This window comes from Cannabis sativa, chromosome 5, assembly GCF_029168945.1.
Source record: "Cannabis sativa cultivar Pink pepper isolate KNU-18-1 chromosome 5, ASM2916894v1, whole genome shotgun sequence".
In the NCBI taxonomy this organism is placed as follows: domain Eukaryota; kingdom Viridiplantae; phylum Streptophyta; class Magnoliopsida; order Rosales; family Cannabaceae; genus Cannabis; species Cannabis sativa.
In genome coordinates this window covers 59164183-59181654 of record NC_083605.1, presented here as the reverse complement: position 1 = coordinate 59181654, position 17472 = coordinate 59164183, and the positions used below count along the sequence as shown (strand labels likewise).

General features: G+C 34.3%; 1 protein-coding gene across 2 annotated transcripts; it reads left to right on the top strand.

Moving 5' to 3' along the window:
* Positions 1–11542: 11542 nt before the first annotated feature.
* On the top strand, positions 11543–16440 carry LOC115716354 (uncharacterized). 2 transcript variants are annotated; one of them, XM_030645132.2, is made up of 8 exons: positions 11543–11937; positions 12119–12163; positions 12348–12444; positions 12589–12649; positions 13134–13464; positions 14268–15305; positions 15424–15573; positions 15689–16440. In XM_030645132.2, the coding sequence occupies exons 2-8, from the start codon at positions 12137–12139 to the stop codon at positions 16121–16123; spliced, it is 2139 nt and encodes a 712-aa protein (XP_030500992.2). In that variant the 5' UTR covers positions 11543–11937; positions 12119–12136; the 3' UTR covers positions 16124–16440. The 2 variants fall into 2 exon arrangements, with proteins under 2 accessions (XP_030500992.2, XP_030500993.2); XM_030645133.2 differs by having other exon boundaries at positions 11652–11922.
* Positions 16441–17472: the final 1032 nt, after the last annotated feature.

Below are 17472 nucleotides of genomic sequence, written 5' to 3'. Positions count from 1 at the left end.
ATTACATTGAAATAGAGTTTTATTTAGGGCATAAAGCCTAACAAACTCCCACTTGCACTAATATAAAACTAATTAGTGCATATCAATTAATCCTAAATTCTGACGGTGCTTTTCAAATGCAGTCACGGCCAAGACTTTTGTGAATGGATCAGCTAGGTTGTCCTCTGTGTCCACTTTCTCAACTAGTATATCCCCTCTTGCCACGTATTCTCTGATAATGTGATACTTCCTTTCAATGTGTTTGCTTCTCTTGTGGCTTTGAGGTTCCTTACTGTTAGTTATCGCTCCATTATTATCACAAAGTAGGACCAGAGGTTTTTCCATTCCAGGTACGACACCAAGGCTGGTGAAGAACTTTCTTAGCCCGACAAGTTCTTTAGCAGCTTCGGCTGCAGCTATGTATTCAGCTTCCATAGTCGAGTCTGATATCGCGGTTTGTTTTGCACTTCTCCAAACCACTGCTCCACCCCCAAGAGTAAACACCATCCCAGATGTAGATTTCGTGTCTTCAAGACTTGCCTGGAAATCTAAATCAGTGTAGCCTATGGGATTTAAAGCACCACCCTTGTAGACTAACACAAGATTCCTTGTACTCTTTAAGTATTCCAGAATATACTTAACTGCATTCCAATGTTCCTGTCCTGGATTAGACTGATACCTGCTCACGATTCGCACTGCATAGCAGATGTCAGGTCTAGTGCATAACATTGCATACATTAGACTTCCAACTGCAGAAGCATAGGGAATTTTTCGCCATGTCCTCTATCTCTTGAGGATCAGTAGGAGACTGTTGCTTAGATAGACGAATACCATATCTAGAAGGCATGTTTGCCCCATTGGTGTTGTTCATGGAGAATCTCTCTAAAACTTTGTCAATGTAGGTTGTTTGAGAGAGAGCAAGAGATCTGTTCTTCCGGTTTCTGATAATCTGAATACCAAGAACATAGGCTGCTTCACCCAAATCTTTCATATCGAATTGAGTGTTGAGCCATTCCTTGATGTGAGTCATTTTCTTGATATTGTTTCCAATAATAAAAATGTCATCAACATAAAGGACCAGGAATACTACTACTTGGTCTTCGTTGAGTTTGTAAACACAAGGTTCATCTTCATTCTGAAGAAAGCCATAGGTCTTGATGATTTCATCAAACCTTTTGTTCCATGAGCGAGAAGCTTGCTTAAGTCCATAGATAGACATATTTAATTTGCAAACTTTCTTTTCCTGCCCTGGAAGAACATAGCCTTCTGGTTGCTCCATATAGATGGTTTCTTCAAGTACCCCATTAAGGAAGGCAGTCTTGACATCCATTTGCCAGATTTCATAATCGAAAGCAGCAGCTATGGAGAGAAGAATTCAGATGGATTTGAGCATGGCAACAGGACTAAAAGTTTCCTCATAGTCCACGCCTTCTCTTTGGGTATAACCCTTGGCTACAAGTCTAGCTTTAAAAGTTTCGACTTCGACTTCGCCTCCAGCTCCTCTTTTCTTCTTGTAAACCCACTTGCATCCTATCGGATGATAGTCGTCAGGTGCGTCTACATATTCCCAGAGTTTGTTCTTTTTCATGGAATCCATTTCTGAATCCATGCTGGCCGACCATCGTTTCCGTTGCGGACTAGCCATTGCCTGTTTATAGGTTAATGAATCGTCTTCAATACCGTCACCAACGACCATATTGATTTCACCATCCAAGCCATAACGAGCTGCTTTTGTTGAAACCCTCCCACTACGACGAGGAGCGGTGATCTTCTGAACAGAAACTTTGGTAGTAGATTTCTCATTTGGTTCGACTGAGGGAGTGGGATTGTCCTCTTCTTGAGTGAAAGAGGACGGAACATTGGAAGGAGTTATATCTGAAAGCATTTCCTCTAAAACAACTTTACTTTTCGGTTTGTTGTCTTTAATATAGTTCTCTTCAAGAAAAGTAGCATTTGTAGAAACAAACACTTTGTTATCCTTGTGACTATAAAATAGTCCACCCCTAGTCTCTTTAGAATTTCCGACAAACATGCATACTTCGGTACGTGATTCAAGTTTGCCTTCTTTCTTTCTTAAGACATGACCAGGGCACCCCCAAATTCTGTAGTGGCGTAAACTAGGCGTACGACCATTCCAGAGTTCGACGGGTGTCTTAGGGACTACTTTAGATGGAACAACATTTAAAATGTCATTAGCCATCTGTATAGCATATCCCCAGAAGGACGTAGACAGAGTTGAATAACTCAGCATAGACCTAACCATTTCCAAAAGAGTGCGATTTCTTCTTTCTGCAACTCCATTTTGTGGTGGAGTGCCTAGGGCAGTGTATTGGGATTCAATTCCAAGTTCAATTAAATGATCTTTGAACTTCATATCCATATATTCTCCACCCCTATCAGTTCGCAAGATCTTTAATGTTTTACCTAATTGGTTTTGAGCCAAAGCATGAAACTCCTGAAACTTTTCAAACGTTTCAGATTTCTTTTGCATTAGGTAAAGAAAACTATATCTAGAGTAATCGTCAATGAAAGTGACAAAATACTCATAACCTCCTCGGGCTTTTACATTCAGACGTCTGCACACATCAGAATGAACTAACCCTAGGGGGTATATGGCACGCTCTCCCTTTGCAGAGAAAGAACGCTTAGTCATTTTTCCTTCCAGGTAGGACTCGCATACTGGCAATTCACCTAGGACGACATTTTTAAATGGACCGCCTTTGGTTAGCTTATTGAGTCTTTCAAAGCCTATATGACCTAAACGTAAATGCCATAGATAAGTTTGATCATCATTATCAATCTCTTTTCTTTTGAGGTTTCTACGTTTAGCTACATTGAAAAGTTCACTGTTTAGTGAGATTTGTGTATTTGGTCTTAAGACATAAAGCCCTTGTTCCATGGTAGCAACACATATTTGAAATCAATTACGAGAAATTGAACAATTTGTACTCGAAAAATTCAATATATAAGATTGTGTTTGCAAACATGAGACACTAATCAAGTTTCTACTAAAGTTTGGAATAAATAAAATATTTTCTAAAATTAAAAATCTTTGTTGAAACTTGATGCGGGCTTTTCCTCTAGCTTTGACCGACACTAACTCGCCATTACTAACTTTAAGCTTTAACTCTCCTGGAAGCAGATTTTCCCACGTTTCAAGCAACTGCAGTGAAGAACATACATGGTTAGTAGACCCAGAATCAACAATCCAAACGGATTTGTCGTTCTCTGATACCAGTTGTTGGAAATTATTTTACCAGGATCTTAGATTTACTCACAAGTATGTTGATTAACACCCTAAATATGAACTTTCTAAAACGATGAAATAAACACATATAAAGTTTAGTAAACCTTACATTGGGTGCAGTGGAATAATATGACTCCTTCCGTTCAGATCTCTAACCCTTGTATCCTTTCTGTCGCAGAGTATTATCAAGATCTGAACCTGGATCTCTTTCTCTGATTCTTTAGTGCTGAAACTCCTTCTTGTTGAAAGTCTTTCTTCACGATCTTCCTCACTATGATTGAGGTATCACTTGTTGTGTGTGGGCACTACTCTAATCACTAAGTATTTCGAAATCTTAAGGAAGAAGAGAGAGAGGGAGTGGTCGGCCAAGGTAGAGAGATTGAGGCTCAGATTTTTCTGAATGAAAAGTGTAATTTTTCTAAAGCCTTCACTATCTATTTATAACATTCCACTAGGGTTAGGTTTGAATTATTTGGCATTAAAATAATGAAAATATCAGAGGATAATTCCTATAAAAGTGGTCGGCCATGGCAGTATGGATTTGGGCCTCACTTTTTGTAATTATGCAGTTTTATCACTTTTGCATCCGATTTTCTCAAAAACGCCAATTTTCAAATTCAACCATTTAAATGCCAATTCTAACTATTTAATAACTATAAATAATTATTAAATAATATTGTCATTTATCATATTTATTAATTGAACCATATAAAGTATCATAATTAACAAATATGCCCCTAAAACTCTTTCTTTACAATTTCGCCCTTACTTAGTGAAAAATTCACAAATAGACATAGTCTAATTTGAGAATTATAATTGATTAATCAAAACCAATTACATGAGTCTTACAAGCAATATTATCTCAACTAGTGGGGGAACCATAGGTCTATATAACCGAGCTTCCAATAAGCAGATCAAGAATTTATTACCTAAATTCACTGACTTATTAATTCTTCGTTGAATCCACGCATAGAACTTAGAATTGCACTCTCAGTATATAGAATGCTCTATATGTTCCACCATATAGACACATCATTAGTTATCCATTGTTATAATCCTAATTTGATCAATGATCCTCTATATGAATGATCTACACTGTAAAGGGATTAAATTACCGTTACACCCTACTATGTATTTTATCCTTAAAACACGTATCCCGTATACATGATATTTCAGCTTATGTGAAATGAGTACTCCACCATTTATTTTCGTTTGGTCAAGCTTGAAGGAGATCATCCTTTGCTTACTATTCACCAGATAGAAGCTATAGATTCCATGTTTATGTTAGCGCTCCCACTCAATTGCACTACCGTGTTCCCAAAATGTACGTATCACCCTTACCTAAAAGTAGGCTTAACTAACAAATCAAAGAACACGAATAGCCTCCTGAGATTGAGCCTAATCATAACAGGATTAAGATCATTTGATCTTGGATCAACTAGGCGATATTGACTTGAATAGATTTTACGGTAAGTTTAATAAATCTAAGTCAAAGTTCAATATCGGTCCCTTCCGATGCATACTCCATGCATCCAACCTGAGCTTTACTTTAACCAATGTTCTGGAAAGAACATAGCATTTCTCCAAATGCAAGTAAACTCTTGTTGTAGATTATCATATCAGTATAACCCTGTGTCTGATAAATCTAGGAAACTTTATTCACATAGTCATGTTTACTTTCCAAAGTGTTGACTACACAATAAACAGGATCAAGTATGTGAAAAGGGTTTCAGATGAATTTATAAATCAAATAGACAAGCAATTGATAAGGTGAACCAAAACATATCACAAATGAATGAAAAATACTTCTGTTTCTTTATTGATGTTGAATAAAATAGATTACATTGAAATGGAGTTTTATTTAGGGCATAAAACCCAACAAACGTTCTTCTTAATGTCCCTTTTCATTACAATTCGAACATAGAAGATTATGTTTGATAATTGTACTTGAAGAAGCAGCTTTGCTAGAGCCTTCATGCTTAATCCTTTTCCTCTGATTATGAATTGCAAACCCAGGGGGACCCATTGCAATCAGATTCCGTTCATGGGCTCGTAATTCTGCTTCGAGCTTGTCCATGTTGGAGGAGTTGAAATTGTTGATCATGTAAGAAACAACAAATTCATTATACGTCGGAGGAAGACTATTAAGAATGAGTTGGACCCATTGTTCTCTTGATAAATCAATTCCTAGTAGATTTGCCTTTTGGAACTTCAGATTCATCATCAACAGGTGCGAGTTTATGCAACTACTAGGATGCATTTTCACACTATAGTTTTCTTTTGCTAAGATATTAACTAGGAGAGGATCGGGGTGAGGGTTATTCATAATGGCACTACAACACATCAATAAAACAGAAGTAAGGTTTTGGTTCATAAATTCATACACATGTTTAGAAAATAACAAATAATCACATATGTTATAAAAATACTAAATCTAACATAGTTTATTTTCCAAGGTCTTTCAACAAACTGATACAGTGTCCCGTTTAGGCGAGAGTCAAAGCATCATTCATTGAATAGAGTTGTCAACTCATCTAAAATGATAATCATTCTAGCAACCTTTTATTCGATCAAGATTGGAATTCAGCGTTGTCCCGTTTAGGCGAGAGTCAAGACAATTCTATCTTATGAGCTTCCACCATTGTTTCATAATTTGCAAGTCAAATATGGTCGCCACCATTAGGGTGATCCATACCATATAAAACACTTACAAACCACTTATCTTTCGAGATTAAACGGTGCGAAATTGCTAATGAACGTTCCTCCATTAGGGAGGATTACTCACTAAAACAAACGCCATGTAAAACCAACAATGGAGATCGAATGTCTCTTGATTAAAAGCTCATTATTTAAAAATATATATTTTGTATAATCATTTATTCCATATTATAATAATTACAAATTAAAGTTGGTTTAAATAAAAAATCAACTTTAATGAATTTTCAATTATTATTTAAATTCGAAAAATAAATTAGAATAAATATCGAACAAATTTGAAAATATCTTGTTTAAGTTGTTTTTAGAAGAATCTAAAAAATCAACTTAAATATTTTTCAAATTAGACTTAATTAAATTAAAATTAAGTTGTAACCACTTAATTTGAAAATATTCCATTTTAAGTTAATATTTGAAAAAATATCAACTTGAAAAATATCTAAAGAATCTTAATAACCAATGCCTAAAATTCCTCAACTTAATTTGAAATTTTAAATCCAAAAGATATTCAGATTTAAGCTGGTTAGTTATAGATAACTAAATATCAACTTAAATAGGAATATTTAATGAAAAATTTAAATTAAGCTTCAGAAAGAATCTAGATGGTTATAATTCTATATTTAATTAAATACAAGAAAATAAATATAGTTTAGCTTAGAATATAAAATTCTTTAAACTATGGTTTTCTTAAATTAATTTCAAAATAAATGAAATTAATTATGTTGCTAATCAATTTTATTAGGTTAAACTAATTTAATTAACCTAGTACAGTTATTCAAATCAGGCAAATGGGCCTTCACAATTGGAGTGGTTCATGTGAGGGGGTGCTGGGTTCAGTATGTCATACCCACTTCTATGGCTCCCAACTCTCACACAAGGCCCAAAAGAGAGGAATTTAACCTTAAAATGAACAACTGTTATTAATTGAATAGGCCCAATAACTAAATGGGCCTAAATAAAATCTATCAAGAACTATGATATTTTATTTAGCAACAACAACCTATATGCATCTATAATAAAATTAAACACATAGGCTCACATAGGCACACAATTTGGATGGATCCTATCATGTTGCTAGGTCATACACAGATGAAAGAAGATTGTAAGTATACCTGTTTCAAATTATTTACTTGACCAAGGGAGCCACGAGTTAAAATTAGATCATTGGATCTGTCAACAAGTTAACCATGACTATTTGCAATCAAGCAATAATAGGTTTTAAAAACTTACAAACAAGCTAAAAACACATACTCCTGTAACAAGGTTAGCTGGATAGTTGGATGTAGAATTTATTTAATTTTAAATAAATAATTTCGAAAAAATTAATTAAATAAAAAAAATTATTTTCGAAAATTAAAAAAAAAATTAAATATTTTCAAAATTAATAAAATAATATTTAAAATTAAACCTACAATTTTGAAAAATTAGGTTTCAACCAACCTAAATATCATTTCAAAATTTGCTAACTACTTTTAAAAATTTAATGTTATTTTATAAATAAAAATTAAATAAAAAATTAAAAAAGATAAATAAATATCTTTTTCAGATTTTATAATTTAATTTAAATAAATAAAATAACAAAATTTAAAAAGTTAGCAAAATATCTTACATCTATTTAAAATTACATGGTTATAGTTATCTTATTTTAAATTTGAATAAGGTCAAATTATTTAAAAAAATTTAATTTAAAAAAAATTAATTTAAAAAAAAAACTAATATCTGACCTTAAATTTAAAAAAATAAGATAAGATATCATCAAATTTAAAAATAAGATAGATAATTAAGCAAAAAGATAGATATTTACTATTTTCAAATTCAAATTACACTAATATCATGACTTAAATTAAAAAAATATTAATTAATTTAATTATGATAATTAGAATTGAATTAGGAATAGTAAATGTATAAATACAGAACTACACAAAAAATCAGAAGTAAATCCATGAAATTGCATCAAAAATCGAAGAAAAACGAAAAAATGCGAGCTGTACGGACGGTATGCGGTGCATACACGTCCGCGCGCGCATTTGGGGTGCTGGGCCGAGAAACCTCGGCGCAAGGGGGATTTGCATGAAATCCGCGCGCGTAAGCCTTGTTGCACGACCCTAATTTTTTCCGAAACTTCAAAAAATCATAACTAATTCAAATTAAATCAAAATTGAGTTCTGTAAAAAAGTAAATTGCTTAATTTTTTCCATACTATCCAATAAAAATAATTCCAGAAACAGATATTCAATTATTTTTTACGAAAATTCACAAACATCAATCAATCAATCATCATATAACACTCAACACAACATGATACCATCCAAAACATCAAACAATCGTTTTAAAGTCCAAATTTCTTGCAAGCAAATCAATTACCATGGCTCTGAGGCCAGTTGTTGGAAATTATTTTACCAGGATCTTAGATCTACTCACAAGTATGTTGATTAACACCCTAAATATGAACTTTCTAAAACGATGAAATAAACACATATAAAGTTTAGTAAACCTTACATTGGGTGCAGCGGAATAATATGTCTCCTTCCGTTCAGATCTCTAACCCTTGTATCCTTTCTGTCGCAGAGTATTATCAAGATCTGAACCTGGATCTCTTTCTCTGATTCTTTAGTGCTGAAACTCCTTCTTGCTGAAAGTCTTTCTTCACGATCTTCCTCACTATGATTGAGGTATCACTTGTTGTGTGTGGGCACTACTCTAATCACTAAGTATTTCGAAATCTTAAGGAAGGAGAGAGAGAGAGAGAGTGGGCAGCCAAGGTAGAGAGAGAAGGCTCAGGTTTTCTGAATGAGAAGTGTAATTTTCCTGAAGCCTTCACCATCTATTTATAACATTCCACTAGGGTTAGGTTTGAATTATTTGGTATTAAAATAATGAAAATATCAGAGGATAATTCCTATAAAAGTGGTCGGCCATGGCAGTATGGATTTGGGCCTCACTTTTTGCAATTTTGTAATTTTATCACTTTTGCATCCGATTTTCAAATTCAACCATTTAAATGCCAATTCTAACTATTTAATAACTATAAATAATTATTAAATAATATTGTCATTTATCATATTTATTAATTGAACCATTCAAAGTATCATATTTAACAAATATGCCCCTAAAACTCTTTATTTACAATTTCGCCCTTACTTAGTGAAAAATTCACAAATAGACATAGTCTAATTTGAGAATTATAATTGATTAATCAAAACAAATTACATGAGTCTTACAAGCATTATTATCTCAACTAGTGGGGGGACCATGGGTCTATATAACCGAGCTTCCAATAAGCAGATCAAGAATTTATTACCTAAATTCACTGACTTATTAATTCTTCGTTGAATCCACGCATAGAACTTAGAATTGCACTCTCTGTATATAGAATGCTCTATATGTTCCACCATATAGACACATCATTAGTTATCCATTGTTATAATCCTAATTTGATCAATGATCCTCTATATGAATGATCTACACTGTAAAGGGATTAGATTACCGTTACACCCTACTATGTATTTTATCCTTAAAACACTTGACCCCGTGTAAATGATATTTCAGCTTATGTGAAATGAGTACTCCACCATTTATTTTCGTTTGGTCAAGCTCGAAGGAGATCATCCTTTGCTTACTATTCGCCAGATAGAAGCTATAGATTCCATGTTTATTTTAGCGCTCCCACTCAATTGCACTACCGTGTTCTCAAAATGTACGTATCACCCTGACCTAAAAGTAGGCTTAACTAGCAAATCAAAGAACACGAATAGCCTCCTGAGATTGAGCCTAATCATAACAGGACTAAGATCATTTGATCTTGGATCAACTAGGCGATATTGACTTGAATAGATTTTACGGTAAGTTTAATAAATCTAAGTCAAAGTGCAATATCGGTCCCTTCCGATGCATACTCCATGCATCCAACCTGAGCTTTACTTTAACCAATGTTCTGGAAAGAACATAGCATTTCTCCAAATGCAAGTAAACTCTTGTTGTAGATTATCATATCAGTAAAACCCTGTGTCTGATAAATCTAGGAAACTTTATTCACATAGTCATGTTTACTTTCCAAAGTGTTGACAACACAATAAACAGGATCAAGTATGTGAAAAGGGTTTCAGATGAATTTATAAATCAAATAGACAAGCAATTGATAAGGTGAACCAAAACATACACAAATGAATGAAAAATACTTCTGTTTCTTTATTGATGTTGAATAAAAATAGATTACATTGAAATGGAGTTTTATTTAGGGCATAAAACCCAACAACTCTTCCATCGTGTGGTGTTTAATCGATTTAGGATATCACGTAATGATATGAACACATGTCGTTCAAAGGTTTCTTCTTTAAAAGTAATTTCCTAGAAAAACTGTTGGACAATAAGCACTATAAAGGCACTTATGTGCACAACCACAGTCTGACGCAGGGGACAACATCTGACTTGGTGTCAGATGAGGTGTAACCATCAGGTGTAGTTTCGAATTAGGTTTTAGGGAGCTTCTAGGAAGTCCAGCCAAGGGCTTCTTAAGATTGTCGATTCCTGATCATCCCGGAGTGCTCGTGCTTCCCATTTGCCTCCAAATAGCAGAAGCATCAGATTAGAACTTCAAGAATCATTCTGTCCTTTGCAAAGGAAGCATTCTTCCGAATACTTAAATATCTTCTGTGATCCTATCTTAAAAAGGGGTTTATAATATCAGTATATGATTTGATGTAACACCTTTTTGCAACTTTTATGTAGAACTCCTTTGAAAACAGAGATAACATTATTAATGTAGGGAGTTTTGAGTACTTCAAGTAGAAGTAATAGCTTTAATGATTTTATTGGGTTGGTCTTTTATGATGGGGCTTCCTATTTATTTTATGGAATCTGATCATTTTACTTTGATCTTAACTTATTCAAAGCATTATACTTTCTATAATGAATTGGAGCCTTTACAAACTAATTTGGATATATGATTTTCAAAATTTCTTAGTGATATATTAAAGAAGTTTTTTCATTTTTTTATTTTTAAACTTCAAAATAGTTTGTTTGGTTTTATTTTTTTTTTGTTTGCATTTTTACGGAATTCTACATAAAAATCCCCATAGAAATTAACGGAGTAACCTAAATCGCAACTAAAATCCACATAACGACCCACATAGAAACTACTAAAGCAACCTAAACCGTAAATTTAAAAAAATAGTATATGAAGTAATTTTTCAATAGAGTAAATACTATTTTGGACCTTGTGTTTTGCAAAAGTTACCAATTGGACCCTCTATTTTGTTAAATGATAAAATAGACCTTATATTTTCTAAAATAGTACAAATAAGACTCTGAACTAATTTTTTGTCAAAATAAAATTTAATAATAATCTGATATAAAGGTGTTATGAAAAAACTATTTATATTTTCTGTATCTGTTCGTGTTAGGAATTATCTTCGAGTTGGTTGTATTAAAGAAATTTGTCAAAAATTAAATTCGGGATCCTATTTTTACCATTTAACAAAACAGAAAGTCCAATTAATAATTTTTACAATAACACAGGGTTCAAAATAATATTTACCCTTCTCAATATTAAACTATAATTGGTATGAATAAATAATTTAATTGAAATTAAGAGTCGGTGTAGTGCAGCATTGGTTGGTATGGTCTCTCTACATTCAAACTCATAAGACAAAACAGGTTTCGGGAGCACCATATCATTAGTAAGTAAGCCTAAGGTTCAGTACTGTAAAAAAAAAAGTTAGTTAAAATTTAAAATTAATTAAAGCCCCAATACCCAGGCTTAAGACCCGACGCGGTAAGGAAGGGGCATTCTATTCCTACCTCCTTCGGTACACCCAAGCTGGTTTCCTTCTCTTCCCCTTTGAAACTTCTCCTCTGCTAAACTCAGCTTTCTCAAATTCACACAAAAACCCTAAATTATATCTCTCTGCCTCGGTCCCCTTCTCCATTTGGGTCCTCTGCCCAGCCCACTCTGCAACTTCTCTACCATTTATCGCTATCAGGTTTTCTCATCTTAGGTACTCCTTATTTTCAATGATATACTCCGACTAGATTTTTGTAAGCTAAGTACGTATGAAATACTGGTTGGCATTATCTATAGGAATACAAAATCAATTCATCCTCTTATATGTAAATCAAACAACTTAAACACAATCTACTCCTGCTTATTCCTTCCTCCTTTTGTGGGATTGTCTGCAGATTTTGTAATACTTATGAATGGCGTGGAGGGTGCTTCATAGAAAGGTCTGTTCTTCTTTAGAATCTTTACCCAAAACATTTTCATTTATAAAATTATTTTCAAATTTATATGATAAAAGTTGATCATTTATGATACTGTTTGTCACTATTAATATTGAAACATGGCCTTATTTGCCCAACACTAATCTTCATTCAACCCTTAATCTGAACTTGTATTTCCTATCCTTAGGGAAGTCATGCTACTCTTTCTAGAGCTCTAACTTCAACGCTATTAAAGCAAGCAGTGCTGCCAATTTCTTCTTCTGCCTCTGGGAGATGTGTACCAGGTACATTTAATTCTCTATTTTCACATATGTTCTTCAGTGTTTACTCCAATTCCAATCTATAAAATTCATATTTGCTTTTACATATTGTAAGAGATTTGAAATGTATAAAGATGAGTAATTTGTTTCTCAACATTTGCTTACCAGAGACCTCTTTCAACCCAGACTCTGGTTACTATCAAGTGTTGGCTAAAGAACCCCAACTAAGGTGAGTTCTCATGTTTTCTTGTCTCTTTGTTGAACACTACAATCGTCAGGAGGCATAACTTTGAAGCCCTAACCTGACTGGTCTTTTTTAGTTTGTTGAGTCATGCCTAATTATCAGTACGATGACCCCAAGTATTTGGAAGCTGTATTTTAGATTTTGATAAAGTCTGTTCTTTTGACTCTTTGAGATGTCTAAAGGTGGAAAATTGAACACATATTGTCTGGCTTTATAAATAAAAAATTGTGTCGGGGAACCTACTGGGATTTAGCACCAAATTTGTACTATGGTACTTGGTAGAAAGCTGATATGTGTCCATGTATAAGCAAGAAAACATTATGAGGAAGGAGGGAGGATGAGGGTGGACTAAGGAAATTTTTCACTTTTTTGAATTGACAAATTTGACATTCTTGTAAATTTTAAATGTGAAGGAAACATTTTAATTCTGATTCTTTCTTTTATTGACATTTGATTCTGCACTGTCTAGGTGCTATCATGTAAGCACAATCCTTAGTGCAAGAATGAAAAGTGAAGGGCTTTTAGGTTTGAAGACTCCCAAAAGAGAGAAGTTTGTAAAAAAGGAAAATAAAAGCCAACCTCCTGTTGAAGCTCCGTATGTACCTCCACGATTGCAAAAACCCACCAAAGCTTTGCTGGATAAAACAATAGATATATTTGAGGGCATGACAATTCTGGAGCTTTCCAAGCGTACTGGAGAGTCATTATCCACTCTGCAAGGTATCCTTGTAAATGTTGGGGAAAAGGTTGACTCAGAGTTTGATCCACTCAGCGTTGATGTAGCAGAGCTGGTAGCAATGGTATTTTAACTTTCAGCTCTGGAAACTTTTGTACTAAAAAAATGGTTTAATATTTTGGTGATTCTAGTTTTACCATTACCATATCCTCAAACGTGCTTAAAATTGAAATTAGCATTGAATATCATGTGCCAGGTAAATCTCATAGGTAAAACCTATATAAATGGGGAATGTTACTTGCAAAGGAGTTATTTTTTTCCCGTTGCTCAGGGAACAAAATCGAAAGAGGAGAAGCTGCACTGGGCTGGGTGTGTGTAAATAAAGGGTTGTGGAAAACTTTTTCTATTGTCAAAGATGCAGAATACAAATATTCCTTTATGAAATAGGATGCTTGTTCTCATTCAGTTTTTATAGTTTGTTTTATACATTTTGGATAGCATTTTCTATAAATAACAATGACACAATTATTACTCTCTTAAGGTTAATAGCGAGTAAAATCTGAGTCTATTCTATTAGAAAGATAACTTTTTATTCATTCTGGGCATTTAAATCGGATAATAGTGACAGAATTGCATACCACCCTTATTTTAATCGTGTGTTGGGGAGGGGGATCTTATAAGTAGTTTTGAAAACATAAAAAACGGTTATTTAATTGAGTAGGTTTATCCTTGCCTAACTTGCTGAACCACAGTGTAGTATTGTACTACATTAAGCACGACCAAATTGCTCCTAGTGTACTTGAGCTGGTTCTGGATGGTTATTTGGGATCTAATGTTTTATTTTCATTACGTTGAAAGATATTTATTTATTGCAAATTTTGTGTGGGCCACTTAATCCTTAAGGAATCTTGTGTTTTGATTTTTCAGGAAGTTGGGATCAATGTTAGGAGGCTTCATTCTACTGAAGGTGAAGAAATTCTTCCTCGGCCTCCAGTTGTTACTGTTATGGGTCATGTTGACCATGGGAAAACTTCTCTTTTAGATTCTTTACGTCAAACTTCTGTGGCTGCTAGGGAAGCTGGGGGCATAACTCAGCATCTAGGTGCTTTTGTGGTGGCCATGCAATCAGGAGCAGCCATTACGTTCCTTGACACGCCTGGTCATGCAGCATTTAGTGCAATGAGAGCAAGAGGTGCTGCAGTCACAGATATAGTTGTGCTAGTTGTAGCTGCTGATGATGGGGTGATGCCTCAAACTCTTGAAGCTGTGGCCCATGCAAAGGCAGCCAAGGTACCAATTGTTGTTGCTATTAATAAGTGTGATAAACCAGCTGCAGACCCAGAGAGAGTTAAACTCCAGCTAGCCTCAGAGGGCCTGCTACTAGAGGATATGGGGGGAGATGTTCAGGTGGTTCAAGTTTCAGCAGCGAAGAAAACTGGATTAGATGACTTGGAGGAGTGTCTTCTTCTCCAGGCAGAGATGATGGATCTAAAAGCCCGTGTTGATGGACCTGCTCAAGCTTATGTGGTAGAGGCAAGACTGGACAGAGGAAGGGGTCCATTGGCCACTGCCATAGTGAAAGCGGGGACTTTGCTTTGTGGCCAGCATGTGGTTGTGGGCTCAGAGTGGGGTAGGATTAGAGCTATTAGAGATATGTCCGGGAAGTTGACTGAGAAGGCAAAACCTGCAATGCCAGTTGAAATTGAAGGACTGAAGGGACTGCCAATGGCTGGCGATGATATTGTTGTTGTGGAGTGTGAGGAGCGAGCTAGAATGCTTAGTGCTGGGAGGAAAAGGAAATTTGAGAAAGATAGGCTTATGAAGATTAGTGAGGGGAGAGCAGAAATTCCTGATTCATCAGAAGAGGCACCTAAGTGGGTTGAGATGCCAGTAATAGTAAAAGCAGATGTTCAGGGGACTGTCCAGGCTGTTACAGATGCATTAAGGAGCCTGAATAGTCCTCAGGTATGGGATATGATCATAACACCATGTCCTGTGTGCCCTTTAAGTTTTCAAATATGAAGATTCCTTTGTCATTGAGATTAAATTATGCACTTGCTTATTCTTCATCTTCATTCTCCAGGTTTTTGTGAATGTAGTACATGTAGGCGTTGGCCCTATTTCTCAGTCAGATTTAGACTTGGCAAAAGCATGTGGTGCTTGCATAGTTGGTTTCAATGTTAAAAGTCCAGCTAGCTCTATAACGTTGGAAGCTACTCAAGCCAGCATTAAGGTACTAATATCTCATTGCTGTCAGTTACAGTTATCTGCTAGTGTTGGAGTAAATAATTTGTTCTACATAAATCATAAATATTTGATCATGTGTTTGTATGATTTCTGTTGATTAGATATTTCTGCACCGTGTAATTTATCGCCTTTTGGAGGATGTTGGAAATTTGATAGTAGAAAAGGCCCCTGGAACTTCTGAAACCCATGTTGCTGGGGAGGCTGAGGTGCTGAATATCTTTGAGCTCAAAGGAAGGAGCAAGGCTAAGGGAGCAGATGTGAGAATTGCAGGATGCCGAGTGCTGGATGGTTATGTAACCAGATCATCAATCATGCGGCTTCTGAGAAGTGGGGAAATTTTGTTTGAAGGGTCCTGCACATCTCTCAAGCGAGAAAAGCAGGATGTTGATACAGTGAAGAAGGGGAATGAATGCGGGCTCGTGATCCGGGACTGGGATGATTTTCAGGTTGGAGACGTCATTCAGTGTTTGGAGCAAGTAGTAAGAAAGCCTAAGTTCATTTCTTCAGAGAGTGGTGCTGTTCGAATTGAATGCTGACACTAAAAGTGTTTCTTTTCGGGCATATACTATAGTTAGTTATTTAGATTCTCTTCTATTTGCTAGAAGATTTCTTTTATTCATAATTATCATCTACAATAGCTGAACATGATGAGATCCATTCACTCATCTCAAAGATTTTGCTTCTCTCAGGTTTATACACTCAACACTTAATATAAACTTGTATGCGAGTAAGTTTTGGAAGATTAAAGTAAAGACAGGTTTCCTAGGTTTTTGGGGCCCATTTTTGTACCTTGAAGAACTCAATAATGATTGTAAGAAAAATTGAATAGAAAAGAGACTTTTGTTCCCCCGTAGTTTCAAGTCCACCTTTCATCGTACAATATTTTTCCGTTAAATTGTTCTTGGTGGCTAGTCTCATTGGTTTGCTAAATCAATTGCTTATTTTAAGAATAATCAAAAAAAAAAAAAATAAATAAATAAATCCGGAACTATACAGATCATAGCAAATGTTTTTTTTTTTTTTTTTTTTCTTTTTTTAATGTATTTTGCTCTTCTTTTTTATATATAAATAATTTTTTTTATGTGGTTATGGATTATGGGTATAAGCTTCGGAGTATAGTGGTCTTTTTAATTAACTTAGCTAGTCGAAATTTAATTTATTGACACTAAATATACAAACATTAGTTTGAAGAATGTATATATTCACATAACTCGTCATTATTATTATTTATGTATGTATTTTTTGCTTATGCTAGATTAGTGTCGCATTAGTGCTACATCAACAAACTGTTTAAGAAAATGTAATTGTAAAGGGACATTTGCAATATTTTTTTTTGTGGGTGAAAAAAGTTCAAACAAAAATAGTTCAGGAGCAAACCTTTCAAGGATTATAGTTTGGGAAAAATTATATCTATAACACTTTTCAATAAGTATTACCTATTAATAGTTACCAAATAAATTTAACTATAAATATTAATTTTAAAAATATTAAATTATTAGATTTTGATCTGATGGTGAATAATAAAAGAGAAATTTGAATTTCTACGCTTAATTTAGTTATTTAATTAAAAAAATACCTCTTTTTACACTATATAAAAAATATGCTTATATAAAAATATTTATGTCAAACTCAACTTTTTCTAACCTGTGCTTATATTGTGTTAGTTTTTTTAAAAAAATTACTTTTATACTGTCCGAGTGACATTTGTCACTTCTGTCACCTTTTCTTTTTCTTCTCAATATGATCACACGTTATTGCCATTTGATCACATCATTTCCTTCTTCTATTTTTCATCATCACCTTCATCCTTAAGCTCTTCATCTTATTTTCACGTTATTGCCATTTGATCACATCATTTCCTTCTTCTATTTTTCATCATCACCTT

Coding starts and splice junctions, on each gene's coding strand:
- LOC115716354 (XM_030645132.2), top strand. CDS start 12,137: ATGGCGTGGAGGGTGCTTCATAGAAAG. Junction 12,445..12,588: donor CTCTGGGAGATGTGTACCAG/GTACATTTAATT, acceptor TTTGCTTACCAG/AGACCTCTTTCAACCCAGAC. Junction 15,306..15,423: donor GGAGCCTGAATAGTCCTCAG/GTATGGGATATG, acceptor TTCATTCTCCAG/GTTTTTGTGAATGTAGTACA.